General features: G+C 37.5%; 1 protein-coding gene across 2 annotated transcripts in view; it reads left to right on the forward strand.

Annotated features, from left to right (window-relative positions):
* NELL2 (neural EGFL like 2) overlaps positions 1 to 9,874 on the forward strand; it is a 280,513-nt gene extending 270,639 nt beyond the window's left edge. For both annotated transcript variants that reach the window (XM_043969238.1, XM_043969237.1), the window contains exons 20-21: positions 611 to 835; positions 8,196 to 9,874. In XM_043969238.1, the coding sequence (XP_043825173.1) occupies positions 611 to 835; positions 8,196 to 8,246 (276 nt within the window). In that variant the 3' untranslated portion in view covers positions 8,247 to 9,874. The remainder of the gene's footprint in view (positions 1 to 610; positions 836 to 8,195) is intronic.
* Positions 9,875 to 21,184: the final 11,310 nt, after the last annotated feature.

Genomic DNA, 21,184 nt, shown 5'->3' on the forward strand with positions numbered 1-21,184 from the left:
ATTTTTTCAATTATTTCTATCTTCTAAATTCAGAAGTGAACACAATATAAATGGATAAATCTATATACATATATGTGTATATATAAAACATCGATTTTCTTGTAAATGAACACAACTTTTTTTATGCACCTCACATAAAAGAAAGTCACAAATTTCTAACTGTTCAAAGAGATTTCTTCTATTGTAGAAAGGAAGGCAGCATGAAAATTTTATTTTTCCAAAGAGAATTGTGTTTTGAAATTCGTGAAGACAACTTTTAACCTGTAATCACATATGTTTAGAGATTTTGTATAAACCCTGAATAATCCATACCTTCGACAGCTAGTGTTCTTTTTTAAAAAAAATTAAAGTATTTTATTATTTTCCAGTTACATGTAGAGATACATTCAACATTTGTTTTTATAAGATTTAAAATTTAAAATTTTTCTCCCTTCCTCCCCTCCCTCCCCCACTCCCCTAGACAGCAGATAATCTGATATAGGTTATATTAGAGTGTTCTTTTAAAAGTCAATTTAATATATTGAATATTCAACACTTTGTTTCCTTTCTCCCTCTTCTCCACCTTCTCTCATTCCCTTTCTCTGAGATTATATCTATGTTTTCTTAATAGCAAGGGGAAGTTGATTGCTGGCCTCTGCCTTGCCCCGAGTTAGAGTGTGAATTCAGCATGCTCCCAGAGAATGAATGCTGTCCGCTCTGTGTCACTGACCCTTGCCAGGCTGACACCATACGCAATAACATTATGAAGACTTGCTTGGATGAAATGCATGTGGTTCGTTTCACTGGATCTTCTTGGATTAAATATGGTACTGAGTGCACCCTCTGCCAATGCAAGGTAAGGAACATTAAAGGTAAAGTATGAATCTGTTTTCAGGGGATTTATACATATTAATTTGTTTAATCTGGACAGTGGAAAGATAATTTATCCACTTAGTATTCCAAGTATAGATGACTCATTTTTTCCCTTTTTTAATCATAAGATTATATTATTTTTTCTAGTTTCATGTAGACATAATTTTGTTTTGTTTTTGTTTTTGTTTTTTAAATGAGGCAGTTGGGGTTAAGTGACTTGCCCAGGGTCACACAGCTAGTAAGTGTTAAGTATCTGAGGCCGGATTTGAACTCAGGTACTCCTGAATCCAAGGCCAGTGCTCTATCCACTGCGCCATCTAGCTGCCCCATGTAGACATAATTTTCAACATTTGTTTTTATACGATTTCTAGTTCCAAATTTTTCTCCCTCCCTCCCTCCCTTTCCTACCCTGTCCCCAAAACAGCAAGAAATCTGATATAGGTTATATATGTACAATCACATTAAGCATATTTCTACATCAGTCATGTTGTGAAAGAAGCATCAGAACAAAAGGAAAAAAACCTCAAAAAAAAAAAAAAGAAACAGTATGGTTCAATCTGTATCCAGATTCCACATTTCTTTTTCCTGGATTTGGGGAGCATTTTCCATCATGAGTCCTGTCGCAAAAATTTCTAAGTCCAACAAAGGAAAGAAAAACAGCGAAGTCTCCAAGCTGTAGAAAGATAGGTTTATTGAGAGAGGGTACCTGTCTCACAATAAAGCTAGCCTCCAGCAGGGGTAAGCCTGCTGAAAGACCCTGAGCTTAGAGATCCAGGGGGTTTTATACCCCAGCAATGCTTAAATGCTTATATACCCTACTAATTTAGATACAACTCCACCCATATTCTCTTCTGGGCCTATTTCTAATGGTACAGAATATGTGCATTTACAAATCGTCATCATCTAAAAAATCATAAACTTGAGCTTAAGGGTGCCCCATCATAGCTGGCAGTCAGTCAAATGTACAAAAGTAGGGGTGATTTGGGACAATTCACTAAAGTTAAACAACTTTCAATGCTGACTGGTTCCTCCAGCTTAGAGATACTATTTTTAGTACCTCATTGACCATTTAATAATATTACAAATGGACATGTTGTGTTGGCCAAGGGACAAGTTCATAATATATAAGAACATATTACATAATATCTATTCCTATTTGTTACATCACTGTTAATTTCAGCTACTAAAGAAATAAGTAAAGCACTTTAAGTCACATTCTTTTAGACAAAGAACTTACTTGTAGGTTAAATACTGATTATTACCATAATTAAATCACTTAACTCTAAGGGTTGCGGAAAATTTCACTCACAGTCCTTTGGAACTATCTTGGATCATTGTATTATTGAGTAGAGTTATGTCTATCACAGTTGATCCTCACATAATGTTGATACTGTGTACAATGTTCTCCTGCTTCTGCTCATTTCACTCAGCATCAATTCATGTAAGTCTTTCCAGGTTTTTCTGAAATCCACCTTCATTTCTTATAGCACAATATGAATATGAATATAATTCCATTACATTCATATACCACAACTTGTTTAACCATTCCCCAATTGATGGGCATCCCCTAAATTTCCAATTCTTTGCCACCACAAAAAAGAGCAGCTATAAATATTTTTGTATTTGTGGGTCCTTTTCCTTTTTTTGTGATCTTTTTGAGATAAAGACCTACTAGTGGTATTGCTGGGTCAAAGGGCATGCACAATTTTATAGCCCTTTGGTCATAGTTCCAAATTGCTCTCCAGAATGGCTAGTAGATGACTCATTTTTATTAGGATCAGCCTTTCCTATCAAAATTGAAAGATTTTAACAATAGAAATGATATCAACACAACAACCCATCTACCAAAATCATGCAAGTTTGAACTAATTCTATTTCTAAAAAACCAAAAATGCACAAAAAATCCTGTATTTTTCATGGTAAAGGACATTTTTGTTATTATCCATTTGGCTATTCACTGATGTACATATTTGTGTTTGATTCCTTTATGTGATCTGAGGAGTATATCAGCTACATATAATATATTGTGCAAAGTTAAAATGAATACTACAAGAATATACATCTTTTGGGGGGTGGAGCCAAGATGGCGGAGGGGAGGCTGTGACTCCCACAAACTCCAGATTAACCTGTCCACTCACTCCCAAATAAGGCCGTAACAAAAAGAACAGCCTAACTCACAGAAGAACAGAGTGAGACTATTTTCCAGCAAAAGATAGCATTTTTTTTTTTTTTTGGTGAGGCTATTGGGGTTAAGTGACTTGCCTAAGGTCACATGGCTAGTAAGTGTCAAGTGTCTGAGGCCAGATTTGAACTCAGGTACTCCTGACTCCAGAGCTGGTGCTCTATCCACTGTGCCACCTAACTGCCCCCAAAGACAGCAATTGAAATCACCTGCTGATCAGGCTGAGAGAGGAGCTCAGCAAAGTACAGACCCAGCCAGGAACAGAACATGCCTCTAGTGCCTTAGAGTCTTCAATGCCAGTGGCTTTTCTAAGGCTTGGCTCGTGGACTGGTGAGGGGTTTCAGTGGTTGGCTGGGGTAAAGTGGCTGCAGTCTCTGCTGGAGTTGGGGTGAAGCACCCTGGTTCTGAACCAGTGGGTCTAATCACGTGGTGGTAGCCCAGTGGGGGAGGGGCACAAGCACACCAAACTTCCATCCATAGAGAATCAGATTTCAGTCAGACATCTGCTTCCAGGCTGAAATGAGTAGGCAAAAAAGACAGCAGACAATAGACAGCTTCTTTGGGGGAGGAGTAGACCAGAATACACCCTCAGAAGAAGATAATAACAAAGTCAAAGCTCCAACATCCAAAGATTCCAAGAAAAATATGAATTGGTCTCAGGCTATGGAAATGCTCAAAAAGGACATTGAAAAAAATAGGAGAGATAGAAGGAAGATTTAGAGAGATGGAGGAAAGAATGGAAAGAGAAATGAGAGCAATGCAGGAGAGTCATGAGAAAAAAGTCAACAGCTTGAAAAGCCAAATGGAAAAGGAGATACAAAAGCTCTCTGATGAAAATAATTGCCCAAGAACTAGGATTGAACAAATGAAAGCTAGTGACTTTATGAGAAACTAAGATACAGTAAAGCACATGAAATGAATAAAAAAATAGAGAGCAATATGAAATATCTCCTTGGAAAAACAGCTGACTTGGAAAATAGATCCAGGAGAGAGAATTTGAAAATCATTGGACTACCTGAAAGCCATGATCAAAAAAAGAGCCTAGACATCATCTTCCAAGAAATTATCAGGGAAAATTACCCTGAAGCAGAAAGTAAAATAGAAATTGAAAGAATCCACTGATCATCTCCTGAAAGAGATCCCAAAAGGAAAACCTTGAGGAACATTATAGCCAAATTCCAGAGAGCCCGGGTCAAGGAGAAAATATTGCAAGCAGCTAGAAAAAAGGAATTCAAAGCTACAATAAGGATAAAACAAGATCTAGCAGCATCTACATTAAAGGACCAGAGGGCATGGAATATGATATTCCAGAGGGCAAAGGAACTGGGACTACAGCCAAAAATCACCTACCCAGCAAAACTGTGTATAATCTTTCAGGGGAAAAATGGCACTTCAATGAAAAAGAGGACATTCAGGCATTTGTGATGAAAAGACCTGAACTGAATAGAAAATTTGACTTTCAAATACAAGACCCTAGAGAAGCATAAAAAGGTAGACAGGAAAAAGAAATCATGAGGGAATATTAGAAGATTAAACTGTTCACATTCCTACATGGGAAGATAATACTTCTAACTCATAAGATCTTTCTCAGTATTAGGGCAGCTGAAAGGAATATACTTAGACAAAGGGCACAGATGTGAATTGAATATGAAGGGATGATATCTGTAAAGCATTTATTTTTTGTTTATCCTTGTTTTTTTGTGGGGCAGTCAAGGTGGGGTGGCTTATGTCTGGGGCCAGATGTGGGCTCAGGGCCTCCTGGGTTGGTGCTTTGTCCACTGTATCACCTAGCTGCCCCATGATGACATCTTCAAAATAAAGTTAAGGGGTAAAAGGAATGCACTGGAAGAAAGGGAAAAGGAGAGGTGGATTGGGGGAAAGCAGTTCACGTAAAAGAAACAAGAAAAAGCTTATGGAGTAGAGCAGAAGATGGGGAAGGAGTGGGAGAGTGAGCCTTACTCTCATCAGAATTGGCTCAAAGAGGGAATAACATACACACTCAAGAAGGTATAGTAATATATCTTGCTCTGTGGGAATGTGGGAGGGGAAGGGGATAAGGGGGATAGGCAATGGAAGGAAGGGCAGATTGGGGGAGGGGGCAGTAAAAAGAAAAAACACTTTCAAGGAGGGATAGGGTGAAGGAAGATAGAAAATAAAGTATTAATGGGAGGGAATAAGATGGAGGGTAATACAATAATAACTTTGAAAGAAATGATGAGCAGGATGCTATCAGAAGTACATATGAAAAATGCAAATCATCAACAGAGATAGAACTGATGGTATCTGAATACAGATTGAAATATAATTTTACTTGTTAGCTCCTCTTTCTAAAGGTATTTTGTCTATTTTCTTTCACAACCTGACTAATGAGAAGATGTTTTGTATAACATGTATGTATGACTTATATTGAATTGCTGGATTCCATAGAGAGGGATGAGGAGGCAGGGAAAAAGAAAATTTAGAACACAAAGTTTTAAAAAATCAATGTGCGGCCTCAGACACTTAACACTTACTAGCTGTGTGACCCTAGGCAAGTCACTTAACCCCAATTGCCTCACTAAAAAAAAAAAAAAAAAAAAAAAGATATTAAAAAAAATCAATGTGAAAAGTAATGATGAGCAGGAGGAGTTCAGAGAAACCTGGAAGGACTTATATGAACTGATGCTGACTGAGAGGAGCAGAACCAGGAGAACATTGTATACAGTAACAGCAACATTGTATGATGAACAATGATGATAGACTTGGCTCTTTTTAGCAATGCAATGGTACAAAACAATTTCAAAGAACTTCATAATAGAAAATGTTCTCAACATCCAGAAAAAAGAACTGTGGTTTATGAATGCAGATTGAACCATACTGTTTCTACTTTGGGGCTTTTTTTTCCTTCTTTGTTGAGGTTTTTCTGGCTCTGACTCTTCTTTCACAATATGACTAATGCAGAAATATGTTTAACGTGATTGCACATATATAACCTATATTAGATTGCTTTCTGTCTTGGGGAGGAGGGAGGGAAGGGAGGGTGGGAGAAAAATTTGGAACTAAAATTCCTATGAAAACAAATGTTGAAAACTATCCTTATATGTAACTGGAAAATAATAAAATACTGAACATTTTTAAAAAATTAAAAGAATATACATCTTCTTGGGAAGTAATAATCAAAAAGTGCTTTGCAAACTTTATATAATTGTGATTAGTAATATTATTATCAGTATCATTAAAGGTGAAAGAATTCTTGTTGGCTCTATTACCAGAAAGATCTTTGTAAGTTTTCTTTGCTCTTGAAAGATGATGTAGAAGTATGCTTCAATCTTCATTCAGACCCCATCAGTTTTTTCTCTGTAGATAGATAGCATTTTTCATCATAAGTCCTTCAGAATTGTCTTGGATTATTATATTGCTGAGAATAGCTAAGTCATTCACAATTATTCACTGAATGATATTGCTATTACTATGCACAACATTTTCCTGGTCCTACTAATTTCATTTTGCATCAGTTTATGTAAGTCTTAGAAGCGATATAGCCCCTTTCCTCAGTGCATGTGTGTATGTATGTATGGGTATATATGTATATATACACATGTATACATATGTGTGTGTTTCTTTTACTTTACTAAAAAAAAGCCCCAAAACTCATAGTTAAAACCAAAATTGGACCATTTTGAGCTTTTAATTATTGAATGTATATAGCCTGGGGAAACCACAGAAAGAACAATCAGTAGATTAAGTCACAATGCACTTCTGGCTATTTTGTTTCTTACCTGATTATATGGGAATAAGTATGGAATACATGGTGATGTCAAAACCACTGGAAAAAGACACTGATTCTGTTTGATATTTGAAGGCAACTTTCTTCATTTGATGCAGATTACACACACACACACACGCACACACACACACACACATATCTCTATCCCCCCTGCCAAGTTTTCTGTTCCCCTTCAGTTCATTATCTATACAAGTTGTGAATGAGAAATGTGATTCAAGATAAGGTAGCTATGAGGGGCAGTTAGGTGGCGCAGTAGATAAAGCACTGGCCCTGGATTCAGGAGGACCTGAGTTCAAATCAGACCTCAGACTCTTGACACTTACTAGCTGTGTGACCCTGGGCAAGTCACTTAACCCTCACTGCCACACCAAAAAACAAACAAAAAAACAACAAAAAACCCCAAAGATAAGGTAGCTATGAATTTCTTCATTTGGTGGTAGTCTTACATTTAACACCTTCTTTCTTCATTTATACCCTCTCAGCCAAGAACTTTTGTTTTAATTTTTCCTTGTTGATATTGCTCTACCTATCCCAGAAGCCTATATATCACAGAAGTTGCCAATAGAGTGATTTGGCCAAAAACTTTTTCTGCAATGGCAGAACATATTTTTCAGAAAAAAGGATAAACACATTTGACTTAGTTGCTAGTTAAACTAATATTCCTGACAAAACCAGCTTTATCAGTCACTCTTTCCTGTGTCTACATACGCATTGGTAAATGGTTACAAAATTTTTATAACTGTTCTTTGTAGTTGAAATCGTATGTACACTTCTGGGGTTGCATCATCATCATTATGATTACAATTATTATTAATTTGTGATTGAAACATGCTATGTATACTATTTGGGTTATTTCACAATTCTATTTTATAAGTAGAAATATGTGATGGATGTGAGGTATAGTTAGAACCATTTCATAGCAATTCTTTTGTTTCTGAGTGCCCTCTAACCCCAAGAAGTACAGAGAACTATGTTGCCCCTAAGCAAACATAACTTGCTACTTATATTCATTTAAATACCTACTTTCACAAAAGTAAAATCCTGAGATTACAATAATGTAGAATGAAGTAACTTCCTTTTTTCACATGAGAGTCCTACATAGGTAACTTGATTTTCTAAAGGGGTTATTTTTTCCTATTCTAATTATTTTGTTTTATAGATATTAAAATTTGTTAGTATCATATGAGGAAACATTGTCTTAAAACTGAAAGGATTAGATCCAGGGATATTCTGGGTGGTAAAAGAAGCCAAAAGTTACCAAATGTATTGGTCTCTGTAATAGAAATTTGACTATTCTTTAGATTAAAATAGCTGTAGAAATGCTGTGCATTTTAAATAAATAATTTGCTTATGACTTAACAAAAATTAACATCATTCTTTCCACCCTTCTACCAGAATGGTCATGTCTGTTGTACAGTGGATCTACAGTGCCTTCAAGAACTATGAAGTTAACATCTTTCTCTGACAAGACTTTCTGGTTAAAGACTTTTACTTTACTAAAAAAAGTCCAAAAACTCATAGTTAAAACCAAAATTGGACCAGTTGCATGTGGTCAACATGCAGATCTATTTTGAGCTTTTAATTATAGAATTTATCTAGCCTGGGGAAACCACAGAAGGAACAATCAGTAAATTAAGTCACAATGCACTTCTGGCTATTTTGTTTCTTACCTGATTATATGGGAATGAGTATGGAATACATGGTGATGTCAAAACCACTGGAAACAGGCACTGATTCTGTTTGATATTTGCAGGCAACTTTCTTCATTTGATGCAGATTATAGTTTATGTTATCTTTGCATATTGCTTGGGGTTCTCACTGTAACTTTTTTAGTCAATGAATGGAAAACATTTTTATAAGCTAGATAAAGAACCTATGATGTTTAATGTACTCAGAACAAAAACCTGAAACAAGATATAGAAAAAATATATAGGCATGGATGCTTAATGTTTTCTGATGGGAACATCATCTCTATTTCCTTTTTTGTGTGTGTGCACTTAATAGTACTTAATTAAATTCTTGTGCAAAATTCAAATAAATTTCTCTTACATTCTGATATTTGTGACTTTTTCAGTCCTCCTTCCCTTTAAAAGTGATTATAGCCTTTCTTCTAATTTCATTCATACTTTTCTCACAAATAGATCAATCCTCATTTGTGTTTTCCCATCAGGCTCCTTGGGGTATTTTTCCCTTGAAAGGAGACCATGTTAAAAAAAAAAAAAAAAAAAGGAGACCATGTAACAAATGATGGGAAATGGCAGGAGTTTTATGTCATATGTCAGTTAAAATCCCTAGAGAATGTCTTCAGGACTTGTCTCTTCTAGTTTTAAAACTGTATGATCCCACTTATCTAAGGTGATAAGAGAAAGCCATAATTCGTTACAAAAAACAAGCCTTGCAGGAATGATACAACTCTTGACTTGGTCCCCTAGTAACTGCTGAAGAACCTTTCCCTCAAAGTGAAAGTCCAACCTTCAACTTTTCTCCTTTGGACTTGTCTCCTATTATAAAGACTTTTTTATCCTTCGACTTCCAGCAAGTTAGGAAGGAGGGAATTTCTCTGCCCCAGCAGCACTGATAGCTTACAGCAAAATCACATGAAAGCACGAAATGGACCTTGAGCCACAGGCTTCCTCTTCTTGCCTTTCCCTGAATAAAGTTTAGCAACCAGCAATTCTAAGAAATGGACCTTTCTAGCATTGGTGGTTGGTTACCTCATGGATCAAGAATTAAAGAATTTAAGATTTAGGGATCTAAATTTAAGTTTTTGGAACAAAATGATTCTCAAGGGACAAAATGATTACTGCTAGGATCATCCTGTAGCTGAGAAGGACTAAAAGCAGCAGTGTCTGTCTTTGCCAGGAGAGCTGGACCTTATGAGTTAGCCAGATGGTGCAAGTCTAAATGAATGCAAAATACCAACCCAGCTGTCTTAGAGATGGTCTTTATTTTGGGGGGAGGAGTATAATGAGGCTATTTAAGATTAATTATTATTTCTATATCTGTTGATACTAAGTTATTTGTGTTTTATGCATTTTTCTGGTGGAGGAAATAAACCACTAACTTGATACTCACATTGTATATTGAGTATTTTTTTTCTACAGAGGAGCCTCTTACCCACATTTGGGGAAATCCTAGACCCAAGTCATACCTAAGCTTTGTGTCAGCAATTTTCCTGAAATTACTTAAAGATGAGAGCAGAGTCAGAGGTCAATAATTCTTCATTTGGGGGTTTCAGGATCTCAGGACAGGACCAACCTCTGTGTGAGAATGTAGAGAGTAATCTGAATTTATAGCAATTTATAGCAAATAGTCAAAAGATTAAGATGCTCTATTTATTAAACTGCCCTATATCTAGGATTGTGATACTTTGTTTCTCTAACACTGGGAAGAGATATTTAAAATAATACATTTAGGGGCAGCTAGGTGGCGCAGTGGATAGAGCACCGGCCCTGGAGTCAGGAGTACCTGAGTTCAAATCCGGCCTCAGACACTTAACACTTATTAGCTGTGTGACCCTGGGCAAGTCACTTAACCCCAATGGCCTCACTAAAAATAAATGAATGAATGAATGAATAAATGAATAAATAAATAAAACATTTAATTTTCATGTATTTCAATCGTCATTTTTGTTGAATTCAATTTTTTATATCTCTCTTTTTAAAAAAAATAATTTCAAAAATACTTACATTTCCAGTCCCTAGCCATACTCCAATCTGGTTTCCATCTTTATGGTTTTATGTAGTAGCTTTAATGAATGAAGTCCACTTTTTAACATGTATGGTTATACTCCATTATCTCTGGGATGGGGTTGGGGGAATGGAGACATAGTCCATTTCAAGGGGAAGGGCTTTAGACTCACAGTAGTTTTTTCTAATAAGATGTTTTAGATTCTCTTCTAAATTTTCCAAGTTTTATTATATCTCGGTGTCTTATAGTGTCTTTTAATTCCAGTTGCCCAATTCTAGTTTTCAAGAAGTTATTTTCTTCCTTAAGATTCTGTATCTCCTTTTCTAATTGATTATTGCTTTTCATAATTTTCTTAATTGCTTTTGTTTTGTAAAAATTTTCCTTGTGGGGGCAGCTAAATGGCACAGTGGTTAAAGCACCGGCTCTGGATTCAGGAGTACCTGAGTTCAAATCCGGCCTCAGACACTTGACACTTACTAGCTGTGTGACCCCTGGGCAAGTCACTTAACCCCCATTGCCTGCCCCCCCCAAAAAAATTTTTCCTTGTTCTCTCTCATTTGGTTTTTGAATTCCTTTTTACTTTTTTCCTTATGATTTTTGTATCTCTTTTTCTAATTGGTTAACTTTCTTTTCATAATTTTCTTGAATTGCTTTTATCTTTTTCTAATTTTTCCTCAATCTCTCATATTTGATTTTTGAATTCCTTTTTCAGTTCTTCCAAGAACTCTTTTTTAGGATTGTGATCACTTGACATTGCTCTTTAGTGTAGAAGTGACTTTGTTTTGAGCTCACAATCTTCCTCTGAAGATCCCCAGATCTTATTTTACACCAAAGTAGTTATCAGTGGTCAGGCTCTTTTTCCTTTACTTACCCATTTTTATTGTTAATTTGTCTTATTTCATTTTAGCAGTTTAATATCATTATTATCAAGTTTTAATCCCAAATTATGGATAATGTTGCCCTGGGCCTCAAGATTCTTAAATTGTTTTTGTGTTACTTTTTTATATTTAATTTTAAAATATAGTAGAGCACAACAATAAATCAGTTTTTAATATAATACATTGGAATTTATGCCATGAAAGAATGTACCTGTTAATTACAGGTTTTTTTCTCTTGATTGTTGTTATTTTGGGAGATTTTATAAATTAATTTTAATTTTCAATTTCCAACCTGCCCTTTGCAAAAATAAATTATGTTCGCTAATATGTACTTATGTGGAGAAGAGTAATAAAGGACAGAGAAGCAGATTTTTATTCCCTGGAAATTGTCCTGGAAAAAAATGTAGGGAAGAGATTAGATATTCAATGTCTTTTCTAACTCTTTATAGTACTCTGTATGTGATAATTGTAAGTCACTCTGGATTATTTATTTTTAGAGGGAAAAAGATGGAAACAATTCTGTATTCTTCAGTGGACCATTAAAGATATGAAGGCTTTCAAATTGATTTTTTTCTCTAAAAAGTCTACTCTAGAAATAACAAATACCCAGGAAAATAAATGTTTTATGTGTAAAATGTAACAAGCAGTAACCAAAGTTTTCCTTGAAGAAGAAATAAGTACTGTGTATTGTTTCCCTGCTTGGAATTGTCTAAGTGCTGTTGAAGAATAATGCCAGGCTTTGTGGGAAAGTTATATTAAAAAGCATGTATTTATTTTAGTGTACTAGGAAGAGAATACAGAAAACCATGTATAAAGCAGTGGTTTTCCCCTTAAATATATATGTTTTCCCTTCCTTTTCCTGAAACAGGACACTATTTGTACCTTACCGAATCTATTTGGAAACAAGCTTTTAGGAAAAGGATAAAAATCTAATTATTTCTGCCAAAAAAACCCCAAAACCCCACAACAAAAAAATCTAATGATTTCTTTTAATTTCCTTTCCTTAAAAAGTGGGGTGGGAGTAGTGGTGGTGGTAAGGAGAGACAGTGGTATAGTACACAGAGCTTTTAAAAAGACTTGAGCTCAAGTCCTGCTTCCATCAAATACAGGCTATGTGACCCTGTACAAGTCACTCTCAATATTCCAGGCAATTCTCTAAGACTATAAATTGTCTTCCACTGGTAGAGGGAGTTTCCTTATCTGGTTTCCTTACCAAGACCCCTATCCCCTAATCAACAATCAACAATACTAAATCATTCTTGTACCCTACAGTCAGTCCAATAGTTAACAGAAAGCAATTCACTGTGGATTGTAGCATTCATGATCTATGAGTCACTCCACTTCTTTGTGGGCTGGCCCTTCACAAGTTATGACAACTCCACTGAACAAGCACCTTGATTGGGCTCAATCCTCAGAGGGGATGGTGCCATGGTTAGATGGACCCATCTACTGCTAGGTTGATTCAAGAAGGTCACCTGGCAACTTCACTGGCTTCGCACCAAGTTTAGCTGTTCCTGGATTAAATTAGGGACCCTACTATATCACTGGTCAGTGGCTGCCGGACAGTTACACAGGCCATTCTGTGGATGAGCATCTATTACTGGACAATGCCAGGCTCTCTGTCACTGGGATACAGATGCCAGGATATACTAGGCAGGTTACTTGGACTCAGGGCTTTTCTCAAGGCACAACATCTTTCTTCTCTAGATTTTGGTAGCTCTGGATTCCTTGGGCACTAAGAAAACTTTGAGGGTCAGTCCTAATGGTAAAACCATAATCAAAGAAAGCATTCGCTGGGTGCTAGGGGTGGAGCTAATACCAGCACCCTATTATTTAGGTTAAATGTTGGAACAATTTATGGGTGCCCTTCTGTGACCAGGAGACAGAGACTGATTGGACTCTAGGAACAACTCTGTTGTCTTACTAATCTCTGTTGTTGAAGAAACAGGGTGAGAAGAGGAACCCTGATCCTATCACATTAAAGGCTTTCATGGACCACAGAAAAAAAGAAAAAGGGGGGGGAGGGGAAATGACAGCCTCCCTTCCAAGAGTCATCATGAAAAGAAAAAAAAATAATGTGGAGGCCAGAAATATTAGGCTTTTTCTCCCCTCTTCAGAAGGATTGAGTTTCAGATCCCAATGATCTGGTCTATCTGGCAGGTTTCCTAATGCCAGGTGAACAATGAACAGATGAGTCAATGAATCAGAAGCATCACCAGTAGCTGATAAGAAGCAGCAATAATTGTAGCTCATATAGTATAGTCAGCAATTCTTCATGTATCAGGGTCATTTGTAGTAAAGTGGCTAAGAGGTTGTGGTTGTTCAGTTGTCTAACTCTTTGTGCCTGATTTGGGGTTTTCTTGGCAAAGACACTAGAGTGGTTTGCCATTTCCTTCTCCAACTCATTCTGTAGATGAGAAAACTGAAGCAAACAGTATTAAGTCTCTTGCCCAAGGTTACACAGCTAGGAAGTGTCTGAGACCAGATTTGACCTCAGGAAAATGAGTCTTCCTGACTCTAGGCCCAGCTCTCTATCCACTGTTCCACCTAGCCTCTAACATCAACATTATCCCAGGATATAAGTTAATATTGAGGTTCTCTGCCCACTCAATATTCTCTGGATCACCCATAAAATCACAGACTTCTCTGAGAGTTACAATGGGGAAATGATACAAAATCTTTGCCACCTACTTCTTCAATAGGGACCTCTTCGATAAGGACTCTCTTTGCCATCAAGGGAATCAGAATTACCACCTAGTCAACTAGAGTACCCCCTTTCTTCCACGGGGATCCACCATAATTATGTAGCAACAGTTTCATTTCCCTCATGATCATATTAGAAAGCAAGGTCCTTCCCAACAATACCATTTCTTGGTCCCTTAAGCTATTTCTGCAGAGGAGTCATCTGAACCATCTCAGAGGAAAGGACACCTGTAAATTAAAGAGAACCTGAGATATTTCTTCTGGAGCCCTCTAAAGCAACAGGAAGTCTGAGGTGAAAGCAACTCTGTTCTAGGTAAGGAACAAGGAAGGATTGGAGTCACCTGGAAATACATCCAAAAACAATCCATTCTTATCAGATAAATCTTTCTGGAGATGGGATCACAGAAATCATTCATTAGACAGGAGAGCCATTCTCTTTCCTAGGATGGTGTTGATTTGTCAGAGGCATGATTTCTGGGAGGTTGGACACCTGACCTGTGAAGTAAAGTGCATAACAACATAACTGTTGATTAAAAGGGGCAAACCTCTTGGTAGATGGTAGAGTGGCATTTTTCTAGTTGAGGACAAAGTGAGGACTACTTGAATTTGTTTGTTTTCTTATTGGTACAAAGCCCAGTTGGCAGGAATAGCTGCTTCATCATTAAGGGGATCATGCACAATATGGTATAACTACCCCAATGTCTGTATCAGCAAAGGATCCACTCCCTAACCTCTGATGTTTTTGTAATGGCCCAACCTGGTTATTTAGCATATATCATACTTCTGATGGACACTGACATTCCCTACAAATAAATTCACACAATGGGAGACATCAGTAAAATCCATTGTTCTAACCTCAAAGGGGAGAATCTTTGATTTTCCAGTCCACTTGACCAGATGTCCAAGAACCAGTGTAGATGAAGATCTTCTCTGGACCATCTTTCAAGGCACATGTCAGCCATATGGTGTTAAGTCACACTGAAACACTTGTCAAAGCCTTCCATTCCTATGGTATGCCTTTTATCAGATTAGTGGCTGATGAAATGCAGTTGATATGTTGCTCTCATGACAGATGGAGCTACCAGTAAACTAGGAAAAATGGCATGCCTCAAGAGCCAGGTTCAAATCAGTGAGGGTCCATTGGGTCAGCAGAAGAGGCAGAGTTCCAGAATCTGGGCTGAAGTCCTTGATCTTTGACATAGTCACCATCTGTTTAGGACAGTAATACCAGATGGACCAGGCAAAAATGATTTTTTTTAAGTGAGGCAACTGGGGTTAAGTGACTTGCCCAGGGTCACACAGCTAGTAAGTGTTAAGTGTCTGAGGCCGGATTTGAACTCAGGTACTCCTGACTCCAGGGCCAGTGCTCTATCCACTGCACCACCTAGCTGCCCCCAAAATGATTTTTTAAATATACCAACTGCATGTAGCAAGAGAAGTCTCCTATGTACTACCCATATTGTGCAAGAGACCATCTTGCTTTACCCAAACCATAATTGGCAACTTCAGATAAAGGGTAATTCTATGATTGTTCATCAAATAAAGCCCAGTAACAGGTAAGCAATGACTTTTCTTTTCTTTTTCTTTTTTTTTTTTTGGTGAGGCAATTGGAGTTAAGTGACTTGCCCAAGGTCACACAGCTAGTAAGTGTCAAGTGTCCAAGGCCGGATTTGAACTCAGGTCCTCCCAATTCCAAGGCTGGTGCTCTATCCACTGCACCATCTAACTGCCCCAGCAATGGCTTTTCAAAAATGGTGTAGAATGGTATAGAACTCTAGAATCCTAACAGATGCTTATTTTGTACATTCCTTAGTAACTGCCAAAGGCTCCATTTAGTGTAGTCTTTATGGACGGTTATCTCCAGAAACATGGGCCTCACAGGGTCACAAGGTGCCCAAGGAGAAAGACTGCTGGTTAGCATACTTTAAAACTTCTAGGTCTTTAATCTGTTCTGGTGCCCTTTGAAAGGAATTTGCAGGTAGTTTGCTATTTACAGGCCATCAGTAAATCCAGGTGGGGAATAAGTCCAATAGGTATCTGGGTGTGGGGAAGTGGGTCCTTATCTCCACATAGATGAGACTTTTATGCTTGTAGGTAATCAAGATGTTGTGTCAAGGGAGTCAAGAGCCAATCAAGCCACAAAGAGAGCTTTGTTGTTTTTAGGAAAAATGTGTCTCTGTTGAGGAGAAATGAGGAGAGTAGGAGGATCCTAGGGGGAAAAGGAAATAAGGCTAAAATGACCATGGATCATAAAGGGATAGAAATTTACTTAAAAACTAAAGAAACCACTTCCAGGAGCCAACATGGTGGAATAAGGCAGAAAATTGCTTGAACTCTCCAAAATTCACCTCCACACAACTATGCCTCAAAATGAATTGTGGAATGATAGAACCAACAAAAAGACAGGGTGAAACATTTTTTTTTTCCAGCCCAAGAAAACTTATAAGGTCAGCAGGAAAGATCTGTCTCACTCAGGTAAAAAAGAGAAGTACAGTCCAGAGTAGGCAGTGTCTGGGCAAGCCAGGAGCAGGCCATGCCCCAGAAAGCCAACAGGAAGCTTTGAGCCCCATCATAGATCAGTTACTGAGGCCCGGCAGCACAGCAAGAGGCAAGAAGTCATGGCCTATAGCCCCCAGCAAACAAAGCTTGAGGAAGTTTTGGGATGGGTGCCCCATCCATTCCAGAAACAGAGCTCAACTTTTGAAATAACAAAATAGGCTGGAAAAAAAATGAGCAAAAACCAAAACAAAACAAAAACCGAACCTGACAATAAAAAAGTTTTTATGGTGACAGAGAAAATCAAAATGTAAATTGGACAACAATGTCAAAATGCCTATATGCAAAGACCCAAAGGAAAATCAGACCTAAAAATCACCAGCCCTGGATTCAGGAGGACCTGAGTTAAAATCTGGCCTTAGACACTTGACACTTACTAGCTGTGTGACCCTGGGCAAGTCACTTAACCCCAATTGCCTCACGGGGGGGAAAAAGGAGCTTAAAAATAAAATAAGAGAAGTAGAAGAAAAACTGAGAAAAGAAATGAGAATGAAGTATAAGAATCATAAAAAAATGTAAACAACTTGATTTTTGAAAAGCACAAAAACTGGAAAAATATATAAGTTACTGAAGAAAATTTCTTAAGAAGTAGAATTTGCCAACTGGAAAAGGAGGTTAAAAAAGCTAAGTGAAGAAAATAACTCCTTAAAAATTAGAATTTAATGGGACTCCATGAGACATCAAAAAACAAATCAAAAGGATGAAAAAATACAAGAAAATGTGAAATGTCTCATTGGAAAAAAAAACTGACCTAGAAAACAAAATCAGGAGAAATAATTTAAGAATTATTGTACTACCTAAAAGTCATGAGGAAAAAAAAGAGCCTATGATTCATATTTCAAGAAATTATAATGGAAAACTGTCCTTATATTTTAGGACCAGGAGGTCCTAAATAAATAAATAGAAATAAGAAGCGGGGAGCCACCAAACCTGTCCTAAAAGAGATATCAAAATGAAAAACCCAGAGATACTATAGCCAAATTCCAGAACTCTTAGGTCAAAGAGAAAATATTGCAACAAGCTAGAAACAACTCTAATATGGAACCACAGGCAGGATTACATAGGATTTAGCTTCTTCATTAAAGGATTGGGAGGGCATGAAATATGATATTCTAGAAGGCAAAGGAGCTAGGATTACAACCAAGAATCACATAACTAGCAATACTGGCATAATCCCTCAGGGAAAGAAATAATCATTCAATGAAATAGAGGACTTTCAGTATTCCTTATGAGAACACCAGAGATGAGCAACAACAACAACAAAAATGTCGATTTTCAAATACAAAACTCAAATGAAGGGGGGGAAAAGTAAAAATCCAAGAGAAAACATAAGGGATTCAACAAGGCTAAACTGTTTACAGCCCAACATGGGAAGATGATACTTGTATCTCTTAAGAACTATATCACTTTTAGGGCAGTTAGAAGGAGTATACATAGACAGAAGGTGCAGATATAAAGTGACTTTGATGGGATGATATAAAAAATTAAATGGTGAGAAAGAGCATTATACTGGGAACATAAGGAAGAGAGAGATAGAATGGGTAAATTATCTCACATGAAGAGGCATGAAAAACCTATTACAATGTAGTACTAGCAATATGCAGTACTACAGAGAAAAGAAAAAAGGGCGGAGGAAAGCAGTGAGCATCACTTGAAGCTTGCTCTCACTGGAATTGGCTCAAAGAGGGAATGAGATACACAATCAATTGTGTATAGAAATCTATCATGACCTATAGAGAAATAGGAGCTGAAGCACTTATGATATGGGGGCAAGAACTGACAGAAGAGAGGACAGACAGGGGATGAAGTGGTCAGGAGCAAAACACTGGTGAGAAGGGACAGGGTGAAAGGAAGAGGGAGAGAGAAGACTAAACAAGAGGAAAAATAGAATGAAGAGAAATACACAGTAATCATAACTATGAATGTGAATGGGATGACCTCACCCATAAAATGGAAGAAGGTAGCAGAGTGGATTAAAAACCAGAATCCTACAATATGTTGTTTATAAGAAACACACGTGAAACAAAGAGACACACATAAAGGTAAGGTGCTGGGGCAGAATCTATTATACTCCAGCTGAAATAAAAAAAAAAAAGGAAGAAAGAGAAAAAGAAAAGGTTGCAATCATAATCTCAGACAAAGCAAAAACAAAAATACATCTAATTAAAAGAGATATGGAAGGATGCTATATCTTGCTAAAAGGTAACATGGAGTAATACCAATACTAAACGTATATGCACTAAATGGAATAGCAACCAAGTTCTTTTTTTTCATAAAAGTATTTTATTATTTTCCAATTACATGTAGAGATAGTTTTCAACATTTGTATTTTGTGGGGCAGCTAGGTGGCACAGTGGATGGAGCACCAGCCCTGGAGTCAGGAGGACCTGAGTTCAAATCTGGCCTCAGACACTTGACACTTAGTAGCCTCACCCCCCCCCCCAATTTTTTTAATTTATTTTGTTTTTGTTTGTGTTATTTTGTGTGGGGTTTTTTGGCGGGGCAATGAGGGTTAAGTGACTTGCCCAGGGTCACACAGCTAATAAGTGTCAAGTGTCTGAAACTGGATTTGAACTCAGGTCCTCCTGAATCCAGGGCTGGTGCTTTATCCACTGTACCACCTAGCTGCCACAAAGTATCAGGTGGTACCTCAGAGTTGTTTCAATTTGCATTTCTCTAATCAATAGTGATTTAGAGCATTTTTTCATATGGTTTTGATTTCATCAGAAAACTGCCTGCTCATATCCTTTGACCACTTCTCAATTGGAGATTGACTTGGATTCTTATAAATTTGATTTAGTTCTTGATATATTTTAGAAATGAGGCCTTTATCAGAAATACTGGCTATAAAAATTGTTTCCTAGCTTTCTGCCTCCCTTCTAATTTTGGATGCATTGCTTCTATTTGTGTCGAGCCGCAAGATAAACACTAAGGTTTTTTAAGAGCAAGGGAGATTGCCTAAAGGGGCAGTGGGGGAGGGGCAAGAAGGTCCCCCAGGTTAGTTGGCTCATGGCCAAATAAGGGGGGGGTGCATTAAAGAAATTCGCTAGGTTAATCAACTCCTGGTTGGCTTGTCAAAACTGTAGGGACCAATTTGTAATTGGGGAGTGTTAGCTAGGCAGCTTGCCACAATATTGGGGCAAGGAAGGAGATGGACAGCCTCCCTCGAAACAGAGCAGGATTTATTTAACAAGAACGAACTTAAAAAAAAACACAAACAGGATCAGTAGGATTAAGAGAAAGGGAAATTATACAACTTAAACTACACCACCGCCCAGGAATCAGCTGAGAATACACAGCAGTGTCCTGTTGCCTTCCAGCTTCAAGCTAGAATAGCGGAAAAACCTCCCTTCTTCCCAGCAGACCCCAGGCTGACCACACACAGCCCCCAGCCAATTGGTTGGCCACTCTGACAGTCACATGACTGCCCTCACTGGGATTCCAATCATTATAATTTTGCCAGGCCCATGTAGGTGTTTGTGAGTGGTGATGATGGGAGGTGTCAGTGCCTTGGCCACAGCTACAACCAGTGGGTGGAGCACCCTGCTGTTTGTGGAGCCCCAGGCCAGTGTGCGCACTGAGGTTTTTTTTTAATTCTAGCCAAAAGATGGGGTCATAAAAACCTCAAATAACAATTAATTCTTTACATAATCTATATGTAAAATATAGTTTAGCCACCAACATTGGATTATATACAAAATAATTAACAGGCATATACCATAAACATAACACAAAACAGTCAAAAAACATAACAGCAAAACAAAGATATTAAAACATGTAGTAACTCACATGTGCACCAATAATCATATGTATGCAATTACTTACAGGGTACATTTCACATGTGCAACCTCTAGTACCGTTACTTAGATATATATGTAATTTCAGATTTACTTGTACCATCATAATTTAATTTTTTTTTTTAATTTTTTTTTTAAGTGAGGCAATTGGGGTTAAGTGACTTGCCCAGGGTCACACAGCTAGTAAATGTTAAGTGTCTGAGGCCGGATTTGAACTCAGGTACTCCTGATTCCAGGGCCGGTGCTCTATCCACTGCACCACCTAGCTGCCCCCGTACCATCATAATTTAACCTAGTGACTAGTCCAATGAGTCTAGCTAGTTCTCTTGTCTCCTATACCTGGACTTGTAGGTGATATGTGTGAACCATTAGGACCATAATAAATTTGTTTTTCTATACTGGTCTGACAGCCATGTCAGGTGAGTCATTGAACTATTAAAAAAAATTAGGAGCTGGTTTTATAAGAACATTCAATAAAATATATAAACCATTGGTTCATTTGATTTTTAAAACAAGAAGAAAACCAAATTACCAGTATCAAAAATGAAAAGGGTGAGGGGACAGTCAGGTGATGCAGTGGATAAAGCACCAGCCCTGGATTCGGGAGGACCTGAGTTCAAATATGGCCTCAGACACTTGACACTTACTAGCTGTGTGACCCTGGGCAAGTCACTTTAACCTTCATTCAACTGCCCTCCCCCCCCAAAAAAGGGTGAATTTTACCACTAATGAAGAGGAAGTTAAAGCAATTATTAGGCGC

The sequence above is a fragment of the Dromiciops gliroides genome, chromosome 5 (genome assembly GCF_019393635.1).
Source record: "Dromiciops gliroides isolate mDroGli1 chromosome 5, mDroGli1.pri, whole genome shotgun sequence".
Taxonomy (NCBI): Eukaryota; Metazoa; Chordata; class Mammalia; order Microbiotheria; family Microbiotheriidae; genus Dromiciops; species Dromiciops gliroides.